Raw genomic sequence first — 13873 nt, 5'->3', positions numbered from 1 at the left:
AAATGCCATTATACCCTAAATCGAGGGTAGTATAGTGCAAATGTAATTTACATGCATGTGTGAAACCAAAAAATTAATTCTGAGTTACTTTAATGTGGTATTTGCTTTATTGTAGTGGTCTGGAACTGAACCCACAATATCTCTGAGGTATGCCTATAGTTTTTAGGCAAATTATAATTTGAATATAATTCCTTATTTTTCTAATTCCCTTAATACTAAAATAATAAAATTAAAGATAGTAAATAAGAGAACTTGTTTTAGGAATCCAAAACATACTACCAAGTTGAAAATATGTATGAGTGTAAGTGATACGAATAGGTCAAAAGCTACTATTTTCTCTATATCACAGCAGCTAGATCCAATCCTTTGTTTATACGATCTCCTCGCAATACATAAAATCCATCATATAAAAATGTGAAGCACAATAAACCTAGTGAATTTTACCATAATTCTGAAGAAATATTTATTGTCTAAATTTTTAACAAAATAACACCAATAAATGACCTGCCACATTGGGTTTATATTTGTGGCTCCGTCTCTCACTTTGGACCAAAGGATGCTTTGTGGGATAGAATGGTAATCCTATATTATGCTATCAAAAGGCTAGGGATAGCCTTCAAATCAAGATTTTCTTACAACACATTTTATTAAAATTCTCAAGTACAAAATCCATAAGAAATCTAATAGGGCTTTTAATATTCAGTTAGGATTTTAAGACATGAAACTGGAAAGTCTATTACATACATGAGAGTAGTTTTCCAAATAAATTCCCTTTTCCCTATCTTGTCCTCACTCTTCTCTGAAATGAAGAGCCGTACAAGATGGAAAATCCTTTCTTTAAAAGAAACAAGACAAATAATCTTTTTTGGGAATAAAGAGTTCAAAGGCAGTACTAGGCAACTCTGAGGGAGTGCTAACCTACACAGTACTGTATGAAGGTGAGGCTAGCTAGATTCATGTTGTCAAGCACTTACAAGCCTTAGGTGAGTGTTTTCGCTTTTTCAAATTGTTTCATTAAAACCAGAAGCTCAGAGTGAGACTAGAATACAACTGTTTTCCTCTGGGCTATACACTTTTATTCTAAACTCTAAAAATTAAGGAATTTGAAATAAGTATGGCATGAAAAAGAGTTGTTAGAATTACCTTGTTCAGCTACTTTGAAAATTATGCACACTATAGGTTTCTCTGGAGTTAGAAGTCAGACCCAGCCCTGGGGACTTCCTCTCTGTCATTTAATAGTAAGCCTAAGTCAATCTTGAAGCTAAGTCTTAAATGCCACCCTCCAAATTTGTATTACTTGTCAACACGCATATGAGAATAGCTTTAACCTTCATATAGCTTCTGAAAATGAAAAATGTAATGTTTACATTTTTGTAATGTAAATACATAATGTAATACTTACATTACTTTTTTTTTTATTAAAGATTTTATTTATTTATTCATGAGAGACACAGAGAGAGAGAGGCAGAGAGAGAAGCAGGCTCCATGCAGGGAGCCCGATGCAGGACTAGATTCCAGGACTCCAGGATCACGTCCTGGGGCGAAGGCATGCGCTCAACCGCTGAGCCACCAGGCGTCCCACATTACTTCCTTCTTAAAGAAGAAGGAAGCAGAGCAGCCAACAGCTCATACCATGTAAAATATATTAACTTACATTTTATTTTATTTTTAAAAAATATTTTATTTATTTATGAGTGAGAGAGAGAGAGAGGCAGAGACATAGGCAGAGGGAGAAGCAGGCTTAACTAACATTTTAAAATGAGAATTTAAAATTAAGGAAGGCAAAAGCATGTTGACATTCATAACACAATGAAAATATTCTGCATTCAAAGTGTCAGTGAGTTTCTGACGCCTGGGTGGATCACTTGGTTAAGTGTCTGACTCTTAGTTTCAGCTCACGTCATGATCTCATCATGGATCTTGAGATCAAGACCTGCTTTGGGCTCCCCGCTCAACGGTGAGTCTGTTTGAAAATTATCTCTTTGACCTTCCCCCACTCACTCTTTTTCACTAAAATAAATAAATCTTAAAAAAAATTATAATAAAAAGCCCCCAAGCCCCTCAAAAAACTAAGTGTCAGTGTGTTTTTAAGGCATGTGGGTCTAATAATGATCTGGAGTATTAGACTTATTCAATCAGAGTTATTAAAAATACATACCCCATTGGTTTAGTGGTAGTGTTACCATAGCTGGCAGGAGCTGAGGCCATCTTGGCAAAAGCCCTATGAAATAAGAAAATTATATTAAAAAGTTGATTATCAGAGCTAACATTCAGCACCACAGTATTAAAAACTCTACTGACTGTAACTTTCACTATGCAGATATTTTCTGAAAATAATCATTTTTCAACTAATATAATACAAAGTTTCAGTACAATTAGTACTGGAATAAATATAAAATATTGTTATATGGTATGTAATCATGTAAAATGACATCCAAGTATAGTACAATTAGTACTGAAACAGAGATTTAAAAAAAAAACCCACAAATGCATGAATGCATTAATTTCCCGAACTTTTAAGATTTTTCTTTTTATTGTATCTGATCATTAACATGAAACAGACTTGATGCCTTAAAAGAACAATCATGTACTGATTAGGTCTCTTTATTGTTCCCCACATTCCACACTCCCTCATCCACAGACACGTCTTTGTTCATGCTGTCCTTTGAGGGGGATAAACTGATTGCCGCCTTCTCCAATAGAAATTGTACATTTCCTTTTAAGACTCAGCTCAAGGGGATCCCTAGGTGGCTCAGCGGTTTGGCGCCTGCCTTCAGTCCAGGCATGATCCTGGAGTCCCGGGATCGAGTCCCACATCGGGCTCCCTGCATGGAGCCTGCTTCTCCCTCTGCCTCTCTCTGTGTGTGTCTATCATGAATACATAAATAAAATCTTTAAAAAAAAAAAAAAAAAGACTCAGCTCAAAACCACTTTCTTCATTCATGTTCTAATTCTACTACCTAGTTTTTTTTTTTAAAACACACATTTACAACACACACTTTTCTACTTAATTACATATAATCATTTTTCTATATAATCAACTGTATCTAAACAATAAAGAGTTAAATATATAATGGTACATTTTTATGCCTCAACATTATGCAAACACTAAATACCACCACTGAAGAAAATTAAAAAAAAAAAACACTAGTTATTTAAGAAAATGAACCGGTAAAATGAAAGTTAATGGAAAACTAAAATACAAAATTCTATCTCTAATAAGGATTTCCAAGTCTTAAAAAATACATGTAATATGCATATAAAAAGATACCAATGTTCTGTTGTAGGCTCTGGGTGATGGGATTACAGATACATTTTTACCTCCTTTATACCTGAGTTTTCTAAAATTTTCTCTGAAAAAGTGGTATTATTCATAATTAGAAAGAAAACTGTTAGAAATTTTAAATTTATAACCATATAAAGTGATGCCCAAAACTGGCTTTCCTCATAACAACAAGGAGTTGATTAAGGAGTTCCACACAAATCATAACATAAAAAACAATGACATATGCCACATAGCCAATGTGTAAAGGGTATGTGTTATAAGGCAGTTTTCAGTTTCTCTTTTAAACAGATGCTTGTTTTATGTTTTTCTTACTGTAAGAACACAATCAAGTAAGAAATTTGGAAAGGCAAGGGTGCCTGGCTGGCTCAGTCAATATAGCATATGACTCTTGATCTTGGGGTTATAAGTTAAAGCCCCCCATTGGGGGCAGAGATTACTTAAAGAAAAAAAAAGGGCACCTGGCTGACACTCCAATCAGTGGAGTGTGTGACTCTTGATCTCTGTCTGGGATTGTAAATTTGAGCCTCATATTAGGTGTAGAGATTACTTAAAAAACAAACAAACAAAACAAACCTCATAAAAAATCTGAAAAAGCAAACAAAAGTATAGATGATATAAAGCACTCAAACTCAAAAACTCAGAGATGACCCCTGATAACAACTTGGCACATTTCTTAATATAGTTGAGCTTGGAAAGCATATTCAATTTTATAGTCTTAACTATTTTAAGAAATATTTTGATGGTAATGTTTATTGTAGAAAATTTGTTAAATAAAGATAAGCACAAAAAAGGAAAAAATTCTACCACTTGGAATTATCCACTATTAACATTTTAATGTATGCCATTTCAGCTATGTAATTATATGTCTATAGGTATATGTGCATATATATGTACATGCAGAGATGGATAAATAAATGTGTAGAAATAGAAATGACACAGTAAATATTGTCATCTAAGTTTTGGCTCAAATATCACCTACTCAGAGACTTTCCCTGATCTTCTGAACAAATTTAACTCTCACCCCCCAAGTTAAGATCTTATCACTTGCACTCATATGTGGAATTTAAGAAACAAAACTGATGAACGTAGGGGAAAGGAAGGAAAAATAAAATAAGATAAAAACAGAGAGGGAGACAAATCAAAAGAGGCTCTTAACTATGAGAAAACTTGAGGGCTGCTGGAGTGGAGATGGGTGGGAGGCTGGGGTAACTGGGTAGTGGGCATTAAGAAGGGCACTCGATGGAATGAGCACTTGGTATTATACGCAACTGAAGAATTACTAAATCTTACCCCAGAAACCAATACTATACTATATGTTAATTAATGTGAATTTAAATAAAATCTAAAAAAAATTCTTATCACTTGGTATTTTCTTTATATCACTTAGTATGGTTTAACATTATTCTGTTCATTTTTTGCTTAATGGTTGATTTACTGTTCCCTCGACACAATGTAAATTCAGTGAGCACAAGGGCCCTCCATATGTTCATTATTGTATTTCCAATGTCTAGAAGAGTCTCTACGCATAGAGAAGAGGAATCAATAAAATCAATGAATAGTGGTATAAACTATTTTTTCACTTTATCATATAACATATACATTTTCCAGTGTCATTAAGTCTTCAACAACAAGATTTTTAATTTTCAATTGTATTCTATCTTATGGAAATGCCTACTATTGGACATTTAGGTTAGCTGCTTCTAAGATTTTACGACACCAATTACTTCTTTGGGATATATCCTTAAGAGGAGAAGTAGGCATAGTTTCTTTTTTTTTTTTTTTTTAATAAATTACTTTTATACCATCTAGCAAAAATTGTGACAACTTATATTTTTAATAGCAGAATATAAATGCACCAATTATACCCCTTGGCATAGCACTATACTAAATCTCTGCCCTATGTTAATCTGCATTTCTTTACTAATGAAATTAAAAATTCTATTGTTTTTGAGACACTTCACCCAAATATTTCAGTCTTTGACACTCTTATCTAATGAATAAATAAAATATAAACTTGTCTAAGAAAGAAAGTTATCATTTTATGTAATTTTAAGTTGTATCTTGGAACATTTCCAGTTTCTTGTGGACTCTACTTCCATTGTGCTCTCTTATATAAGAAGAAAATAAAACTTACTTCCACTGTTTGATATATTGTAAGGGATTAAGGTTGCATCCTGCATCAGTTAAAGCTTTTTTGTATTGCTCCAAATCAGCCTGAAATAAACAAAGAAATGGCATCATAAAAAATTGTACTTTTGTGAAAGAGAAGACCGTTTTGTTATTATTTGATTAATCAAAAAGTTAGACCAATGGCATGAGTTTAAATTCGAGGTACCCAAGTAGAGTGGAGTCATATTTTAAGTGAGTATGTAAGTGAGCACCTGAGACAAAAATCACATCTAATGAAAATTACTTTTGACAGGCTCCCAAATCACATATCCAGTATTTCATCATCCCTCAGTGAATCCAATAGAGCCAGTTTTTTCTCCATTTTTGAAACAGACTACCTTTCCTTGGGATAAGCACTGAATGAAACATTTAATTTGACCAAGAACATCTTAAGACCAGAAAACACAAGAGGACAGTGTGACTGATGCGACACTGAGGAGAAATGCAGGTTTAGGTTTTCCCTTTTCATATGCACTCTTGTGGTCCAAAGTCATTTACTGAGTATCAGGTGTCTTATACTTTTTAAACTGTTGTTTTCTCTTCTTTACTCTTTTAGTACCTGATGAGTAAGTTTAGTTGAATTACTATACTTTATAAGAGCCTACTATCAGAGTGACTCCATTATAAAAATTTTACAAGACAGAAATTTAAAGCTTACCTTCAACCAGAGATGTTTACTACTTTGCATTTTTGGGGCTATCAGTAGCTAACATCATTAGTCACAATTTACTTTAAGCCTCTTAATGATCATTTAAAATTATGAAAAGACATGGTCCTTACCAAAAATAAATAAAAATAAAATAATGTGGTCAAATTAAGGGAATATGGAATTAAGTTTTAAAATCATAAATTCTTAGAAAATATTACAAATAGGCTATAATCCCTTTTTACATATGTAAGCTTATATACATAAGCCTGTAAGAGTCCCCTACGATACAGGTATGAGATAATTCTGAAAAGAAAACCACACACTTTCTTATGCAATTAAAATAAAAGCTATATGCCCAGAATAAAGCAGAATTGGCCTAAAGCAAATATTGAGTTTAGTTTACTGTTTTAACATGCCAGAGATTTTTGACCAAAAGAAGCAGTATGATCTACCAGACTTTTACAAATAAATGTTACCAGCATAGGAAAGAAGTTTACAACAAGAATATATTTCTAGACGTCTTCTCAACTACTTATGCTTGTTGCTCATCCAGTAAAATTTCACTGAGTTACCACTAGAGAGAGTTAGCAGGTCTCTAACCTGGTAACAACACTGATACTAAAATTGCCATTTGCCTTCAAAGTCGATTACCTATGTATACTTTTAATTTTTTAAGAAGATTTTATTTATTTATTCATGAGAGACATAAAGAGGCAGAGACAAAAGCAGAGGGAGAAGCAGGTGCCTTTCGGGGAGCCCAATGTGGGACTTGATCCCAGAACCCCGGGATCATGCCCTGAGCTGCAGGCAGAGGCTCAACCAGTGAGCCACCCAGATGTCCCCAATTTTTTTTTTCTTAAAAAGCAACTGATAGCCCATCACAGAAAAAGAAAACAACAGAATTACCCACAATCCACTCTTCCAGTGAGGAAAAAAATATTCTAGAAAGGAAAATTTGTCATTTTCCAATCATTCTGAGAAATGTATTGATGTAAGTTATTTAATTGTAATACAAAAAAAGTCAACTTCATTTTTATATAAATCATGTGACAGATATAAATCTGAAGTTTAATCTCATTACAGTACAGTATTTACATAACTTTTTGGAACTCTATTTTCCTTCAATGGATTCCTTATATTCTGTAACAGACATTAATTTTTAATAACTTTAAAATACTACTGCATTTTTACTTTAGGTCAAACATAAATTAATTGGAAGGCATTAGTGGCTATAGCTCAAAGAAATAGTACTTTTAAGATTATCACGTAATGAGAAAGAAGACCAATGTTTCAAAAAGCACAGTGAACTTGATTAACTCGATTTATAATAGCTATTTTCCAGAAATAAAAATTTGGCCACTTGAATTCAACTCATATTCCAACAACTTAAAAGTGGTCACACATTTCATGAGTGGATAGTTCTCTGATGACAATAAATATTGCTGTAAAACTCAGCAGTAAATAGAACCAACCTTAACAAACTGTTTTTCTTTTAAAGAAAGGAATGAGGTAGTTATTTGGCCATAGTGATCTGTCTTCTATTTTTGAAACAAGTATTTCCCCTTCTACCCAATAAATGAATAAAGAGGACATACCTCAGAGGGTGCCTGCTGTGCACTTATATAATAAATGAGAAATAGCCTCATTTTATCTTCTGGCGTTCCTGCTACATAGGGGAATATAAATAAAAAAAACTTCCATAATTCTGATTAAGCATTATAGTCAACACAAGTATATAAAAATTTAAGGCATAGATAAATGTGAGATTCAGCTGACTTAGGATTATAGGCACTATACCTATAATCATGTACAATATAGATATGGAAAAAAGATTAAATGCTGTGAGATTAAAGGAATGGAATACAGAACTATCTATCTCCAGTCTATCTTCCAAAATGTCTATAAAAGATTTACCTGTTAGATGTAAACACAGAAAGAAAGAAAGGCATAGGTAAGGTAATCATACAATTCTAAAACAGGATACTTCTGAGATGGAAAGCAGATGCCAGTAGTAATTATGCAAAGACAACAGATATAAAAATGAGACTGTTCTGGGAAAATAGCTGTATGGTCATTCTAGGTGTTGGGTTATAAAACTTTAATACTTCTCAAAAGTGGGGTCACTAAATATATATATATGTCTCTTTCTGAAGGGTATTGTATCACTTATAAGTTTTGGGAAAAGAATACATTTATATTAAAATAAACACTGTTGTATTATGCAAAATACATTTAACTGAAATTGTTCAAGACAAAACATAAGATTTCAAAGAAATTTCTTGCTTGCAGTTGGTTTGATCTGCTATTCCTATTTCTCACAGCTCAAAACTGTATAGAGAAATTCATTTATTCTCCTCTCTGCTACTGGGTGTACTTTGGTGAAAAATGATAAAACACTGGTCAGCAGTAACTCAGTTTTACCACCAACAAATAACAATATGCACTCTCACTTCAAAGTATGTTCTAATAGTCAAGAACTTGGAATTCCAATACTTTACTACAGAATAAAAACTAGGAAAAATTTTTTCAAAACATGACTAATGAACTTTTCTTGTGTGTTTAGAATCTAGATAACCATTCTCAAATTATCCTTACTCCTTAAATATGACAAAGAATGGTAATAAAGATGAATAGTGGGTTTTGAAAAGTTCTGATATTTACAAATAAGTATTGTATCTTGGATGTTTTGAATACTAGGTTATGAAAATCAGGGTCTTGTTTAAGTCTTAGGAGAAAGCTGCTATTTTTGTTTAGTAGATAATTAGTCTAACTGGGGTTCAAAGTTCCTACAGCTTTCTGTGGGTTGTGGTTCCTTCATCCGTCAATCTCTTCAAAATCCTCTGCAGTGCTACTGGTATCTGTCCAACCATCTAGTGGCCACAGTGGGAACCAGGAAACTGTCTAGCCCTTCAACTCTTTGTCTTTGGAATAGTGTTTAGGATTCGATTCATGTATGTGCAGCTAAGGGGTGAGCCCAGGAATTCATAAACAACTTTATGAGGTTGCTTTCCTTAGCTCCTTCCTTTCTGCAATCTCACTGGTACTTGCCAATTCCTTTGACTTTCCCCTTTTCTTTCTTTCTTTCTTTTTTTTTTTTTTTTTATTACTTTCCATTTTTGGTGCTCCATCCAGAAAGCTTTGGCTTTAGTTACCCTGATCCATTGTGCATTTCCTGCAACTATGACTAAGCAGCGAGAGGACAAAGAAAAGAAGAGCAATGAGGCTTGCTGCAGGCTGCTGGGACTACCACTACTAACACGGGAGAAAAAGTCTTTCCTCCCTTAGAGTTTCAGGGACCTCTAGATCCTTGCTATTGTTTTTAATATCCTCAGCATCTAGCATAGCATTCTAATAGCAAGCACTTACTCTGTAAAGAAGAAAGAGTTCCCGCTCTTCTTTAAGGAGAAACATATTTTATAGTTGCTATAGTGTAAATAAAAGCCCCACAAATTTCTAAGGTTTTTAAGAATATTATGATGATAGGGTTGGAAGATATTCTGATGCTTATAATGACATTAGTCACAGAGGAATCAAATGGAAATTGTAAAAAGGAATGCTTTACAAATGCAGGTACTCTAGAATTTACAACTAGTAACCTGGATCCTTTTGTCACACCTAAGTTCCCATTGGAACTGCTCTCAATTTTAAAGTCAGTTTCCTTACTGAGTAATCTGATATATCTTAGAAAAAAGTTTTAAGTAGAATTCAGAAAGCTTTATATCTCCCTGAACAATCTGAGAGTAAGTTGTTGACAAACTGTCCCATCATTCCCAAATGTCAGATGTTCTCCAATATAATATGCTCAATATAACAACTATCAAAATCAAGAAATCAGCATTGATGTATTACTAACATCTAATCCTCAGATGTCATTTCAAGTTTCACCACTAGTTCTATAACATCCTTTATGACAAAAGGATCAATTTCAGAATCATGTGGTATACATACATAACTGACACAACATAAGGTTATCTTCTATATGGAACAGTTCCCGTCTTTCCTTGATTTACATGGCCTTGATGTTTTTGGAGATTACAGGCTGTTTTTTTGTTTGTTTGCTTGTTTTCTTGGTAGAATATCCCACAATTTAATTTTCTCTGATATTTACTCATGATAGATTCAAGCTGCACACCTTTGGCGGGAATATCACAAAAGAAATAATGTATTCTTTGTATTACATCCTGCTGGGTGGGGTATTATTTCATATGTGTCATTACTGATGATGTTCACTGCAATTACTTAGTTAAGGGATCTATCATGCTTCTCCAATGTAAGATTAGTTTTTCTCTTTGTAATTAACAAGTATCTTGTAGGGAGGTAATCTGAAACTAAATATCCCGTAAAATTTCAATTTATTCATTTATTATATCTCTAAGAACTCACAGCTTCCTATTTCATTCAGGGAGTTATAATCTGTTATCATTATTGAGGTTCTTATAAGGTCATGATCTGGCCCACTGGGGCCTCTTCAAGCTGACCTCTTCAAGCTGACCTCTGATATGTCCCATCACTTTCTGAGTGCTTTCCTTGCTTTCTGACACAACAAAATGTTCTAGGCTCATTTTGTACTCTTTTTTCCTACCTACCTCAGCCTTGGAGTCAACTACTTCTCCAGTAAGTCCTAGTAGAAAATGGTATTTATAAGCTAAAAATTTTATTAGTGGAATATTGTTGCTCCCAGCCCTGCTTAGTTGGCTGACTAGGGAATACATAAATGTGTGCACACACAGTATCTATATTTATTTCTCTATCTGACAAATACATAGTGAAAACACAGGTCCACATTAACACCTTCAATTCCAATCCAACATTGCAGAGCTCATGATAGTTTTCTCCCTTTCCATATTTGTAACTTCTTTCTCTGACAACAGGAAACCTGGTTCCCTTTGTATTATCTGACATATGCACTTATTTAACCAGTCTGTGATATGTAACAAATATACTATCTCTACAGCCATTTCCTTGCCTGCATGGATGCCTTTTCACTCCATCTGGGCCCTGATTCCCTCAGTGGACTCGCTCACATGCCTGGTCACACTTTTCACCTCACGTGGACTGATGCTGGGTTGCTCCTGCATACAGTCACTCTCCTTAACCTGTTGGGACTTTTATATATTATGCCAACATATTTTTCTAGGCGAGGTGGCATCAGACTTCCACCTTGCATAAATGCCTACCTTGCTCTGTCATATTTAATGTCTTTAAAAATAAACTGAGAAAGGAAGGGGAAAGAAGAGAAGGGTTCTGGTTTATTAACATATTTATTTACTCAAAACTTATTGTAAATAACAAAGAATAGCTCTGAAGTGATAGGCCTATATATTTTGCATTTCTTTATTATAAAGTACGAATACCTTCATGAGGTTGAGCCCCACATTGGGGGTAGAGATCACAAGTGTAAAAATCTTCAAAATGCTTTGCTCTCTTTACAAATCTAGCTTCTTAAAAGTTTGAGTAATACTTACAGCTTCTTAGAAGTTTTTAGGAATAGACTCTTCAACTATAATTTGTAACTTATTATTTTTCAACTTGGAATAAAGTCTAAATAAAACATACCAAACTCTCAACTCAAAAATCATTATCATTCAGCTGAATAACTTATATGCAAAATATAAACTGAACAGCTTATATACTTTATTAATTTTGGAAAAGCACTGAGATTTGAATTGAAAGCTATTCTGAAATGATCAATTCTCTAAAGTTTATTTAATTTCAGAGGCTAAAACCTATGTGGATCTCATGATCATTATAACTGAAAGCAATAATTATAACACATTTTCTAAGTACAAAGAATCGTATCTTGCTTTAAGAAAATCTAACATACAAATATTTAGTTAAATGTAAATATAATGGGATTGATTAAGGAGTTTCTTTAAAAGCAAATTCCCTAAATATTTAAAACAAAATTCAGTTTTTGATATTTTTTAGGAAACTTGTTGGGGTTAAACCAAAGTAATTAGAAAGTGTATCACTTAAAGACAGCTGCTTTGAATGTTATACCTTCAAATCTTCCTAAAATCAGCAGAAATTGAACTTCAGGTATATCACTTTAAATAATGAATATAACAAGTTCTTAAACACCATGAAAGAAAAATTCAATGAATTAAAATATAAATCATTTTTCCACTTCAGGAACTGCTATGCCACAAACTTCTCAACAGAAAATAGCTCATTTAATGATTTCAGTATTAGCATGGGGTCAGGAAAAAAAATTCTATTCAGATTTTATGAATATCGAAAATGCTGGATTTATCAGCTGTGAAACTTAACATTAACCTCAAATTTATGGTACATACCATCAGGGTCTGATATTATATCTAGAAGAGATTTATCCAGAGTAGTTTTGCTCATTATTTTTTCTTCATATTCAAAATACACATCTAGTTTTCTTGCCTGTTTCAAAATAAATATTAAATTAGGCTACATCCAGTAATAAAAACATACTGAGGGCCTCTCAGCTTACAAAATTCTATTTTCTATGATCAATTTTTAAAAAACAAGCATTTATTTCCTAATAGAATTGATTTTTAAGTTTTTTACTTTGATCATACACTTAATGTAAAAAACATTGACTATTTTATCACCTCACTTACAAATTCAGAATTAACTCTATGTTATATATGTATATTAGCAGAGATAAAAATTACATCAATCTCAATTATTATATTAATTAGTAACTAGCATATAAATCATACTGTATTCCATGCAAATTAATGTCAGGTGTTCATGTTGTGTTTACTTTTTTAGTGCGCAAATCCACACATTTTTATCTTAACTGGACAGAAAATTATCCTAAATAAATTATTTTCAGTGGCTTTTAAATGAAACTAATTTTCCTACTTAATACTTTAAGTTAGATAATGGGAAGGTAGTCAAACTTAGCTTTTCTATATAATACCTCTTCTAATTTAAAATGTATTAAAGTTATCCAAATGAAGTTAAAAAGTTAGGATCCTCCAAAGTAAATAAAAATGATCACTATCAAGCATCTACTAAATTATACTTCAATAATACAAAAGAGAAAAGAATATGATTTCTATTCAAAGTGTTAATAATCTAAGTGGGAGTAGAAACCATTCATGTGATAAATTAGAATACTCAGAGATACCAATGAAGAACCAAAATATAAAGCTAAGATGACAGAATGAAATAAAGTTAATCGACTGTAGAGAAGGAGGTAATCAATTTTGACTGAAGCTTTGAAAGTGATTTGGGGACATGAATAGAGTTCATTTCAGTGAAAGGGATCACACCATGGCATAATCAGAGTGGAGATGTCTGGATGGTAGACTAAAGAGTGATTTCATACATAAGGCAACAGAAAATCAGTTAGAATCCCTCAATCCCACTTCCCTGCAGCAGTACACAAGGCCAGAGTTTTAAGTAGATAAAATAGTTTAAAAATCAAAACAACATAGAAGGTATACTTTGAGACCTGTCCTCACTCATCTTCTCTTATCCTATGCCTATGGATATTTACTTCAATTATTTCTTCTATTATTGTTCAGTTCCTTCATGCAAAATGTAAGAAATAGGGTCTATATTCTAATAATCCTCTGCTTTCTGACACTAAAGGAATATACCTTACTCTTCTGTCCCTTGCTTTAACTCAACAATACATTCTGTATCAGTACACAGTCAACTCTTGATACGAGTATAATAAACTCTGTAAAAGTGCCTTTTTATCAACCCTTTAGCTTTCATAGTCTTCGGACTCTATGATACAGGAACTATTTCACCTACTGTATAAAGCTACTCTCAATACGAAA

The 13873-nt window shown here is 33.0% G+C and overlaps 1 protein-coding gene across 4 annotated transcripts in view; it reads right to left on the bottom strand.

Annotated features, from left to right (window-relative positions):
- Nucleotides 1–13873, bottom strand: part of SCFD1 (sec1 family domain containing 1) — a 106378-nt gene that overhangs the window by 33486 nt on the left and 59019 nt on the right. For all 4 annotated transcript variants that reach the window (XM_038544391.1, XM_038544393.1, XM_038544392.1 and 1 more), the window contains 4 exons: nucleotides 12401–12497; nucleotides 7700–7770; nucleotides 5421–5500; nucleotides 2159–2221 (listed from right to left, as the gene is read on the bottom strand). In XM_038544391.1, coding sequence (XP_038400319.1) covers nucleotides 2159–2221; nucleotides 5421–5500; nucleotides 7700–7770; nucleotides 12401–12497 — 311 coding nt within the window. The remainder of the gene's footprint in view (nucleotides 1–2158; nucleotides 2222–5420; nucleotides 5501–7699; nucleotides 7771–12400; nucleotides 12498–13873) is intronic.

The sequence above is a fragment of the Canis lupus genome, chromosome 8 (genome assembly GCF_011100685.1).
Source record: "Canis lupus familiaris isolate Mischka breed German Shepherd chromosome 8, alternate assembly UU_Cfam_GSD_1.0, whole genome shotgun sequence".
In the NCBI taxonomy this organism is placed as follows: Eukaryota; Metazoa; Chordata; class Mammalia; order Carnivora; family Canidae; genus Canis; species Canis lupus.
This window is presented reverse-complemented; position numbering and strand designations above follow the sequence as displayed.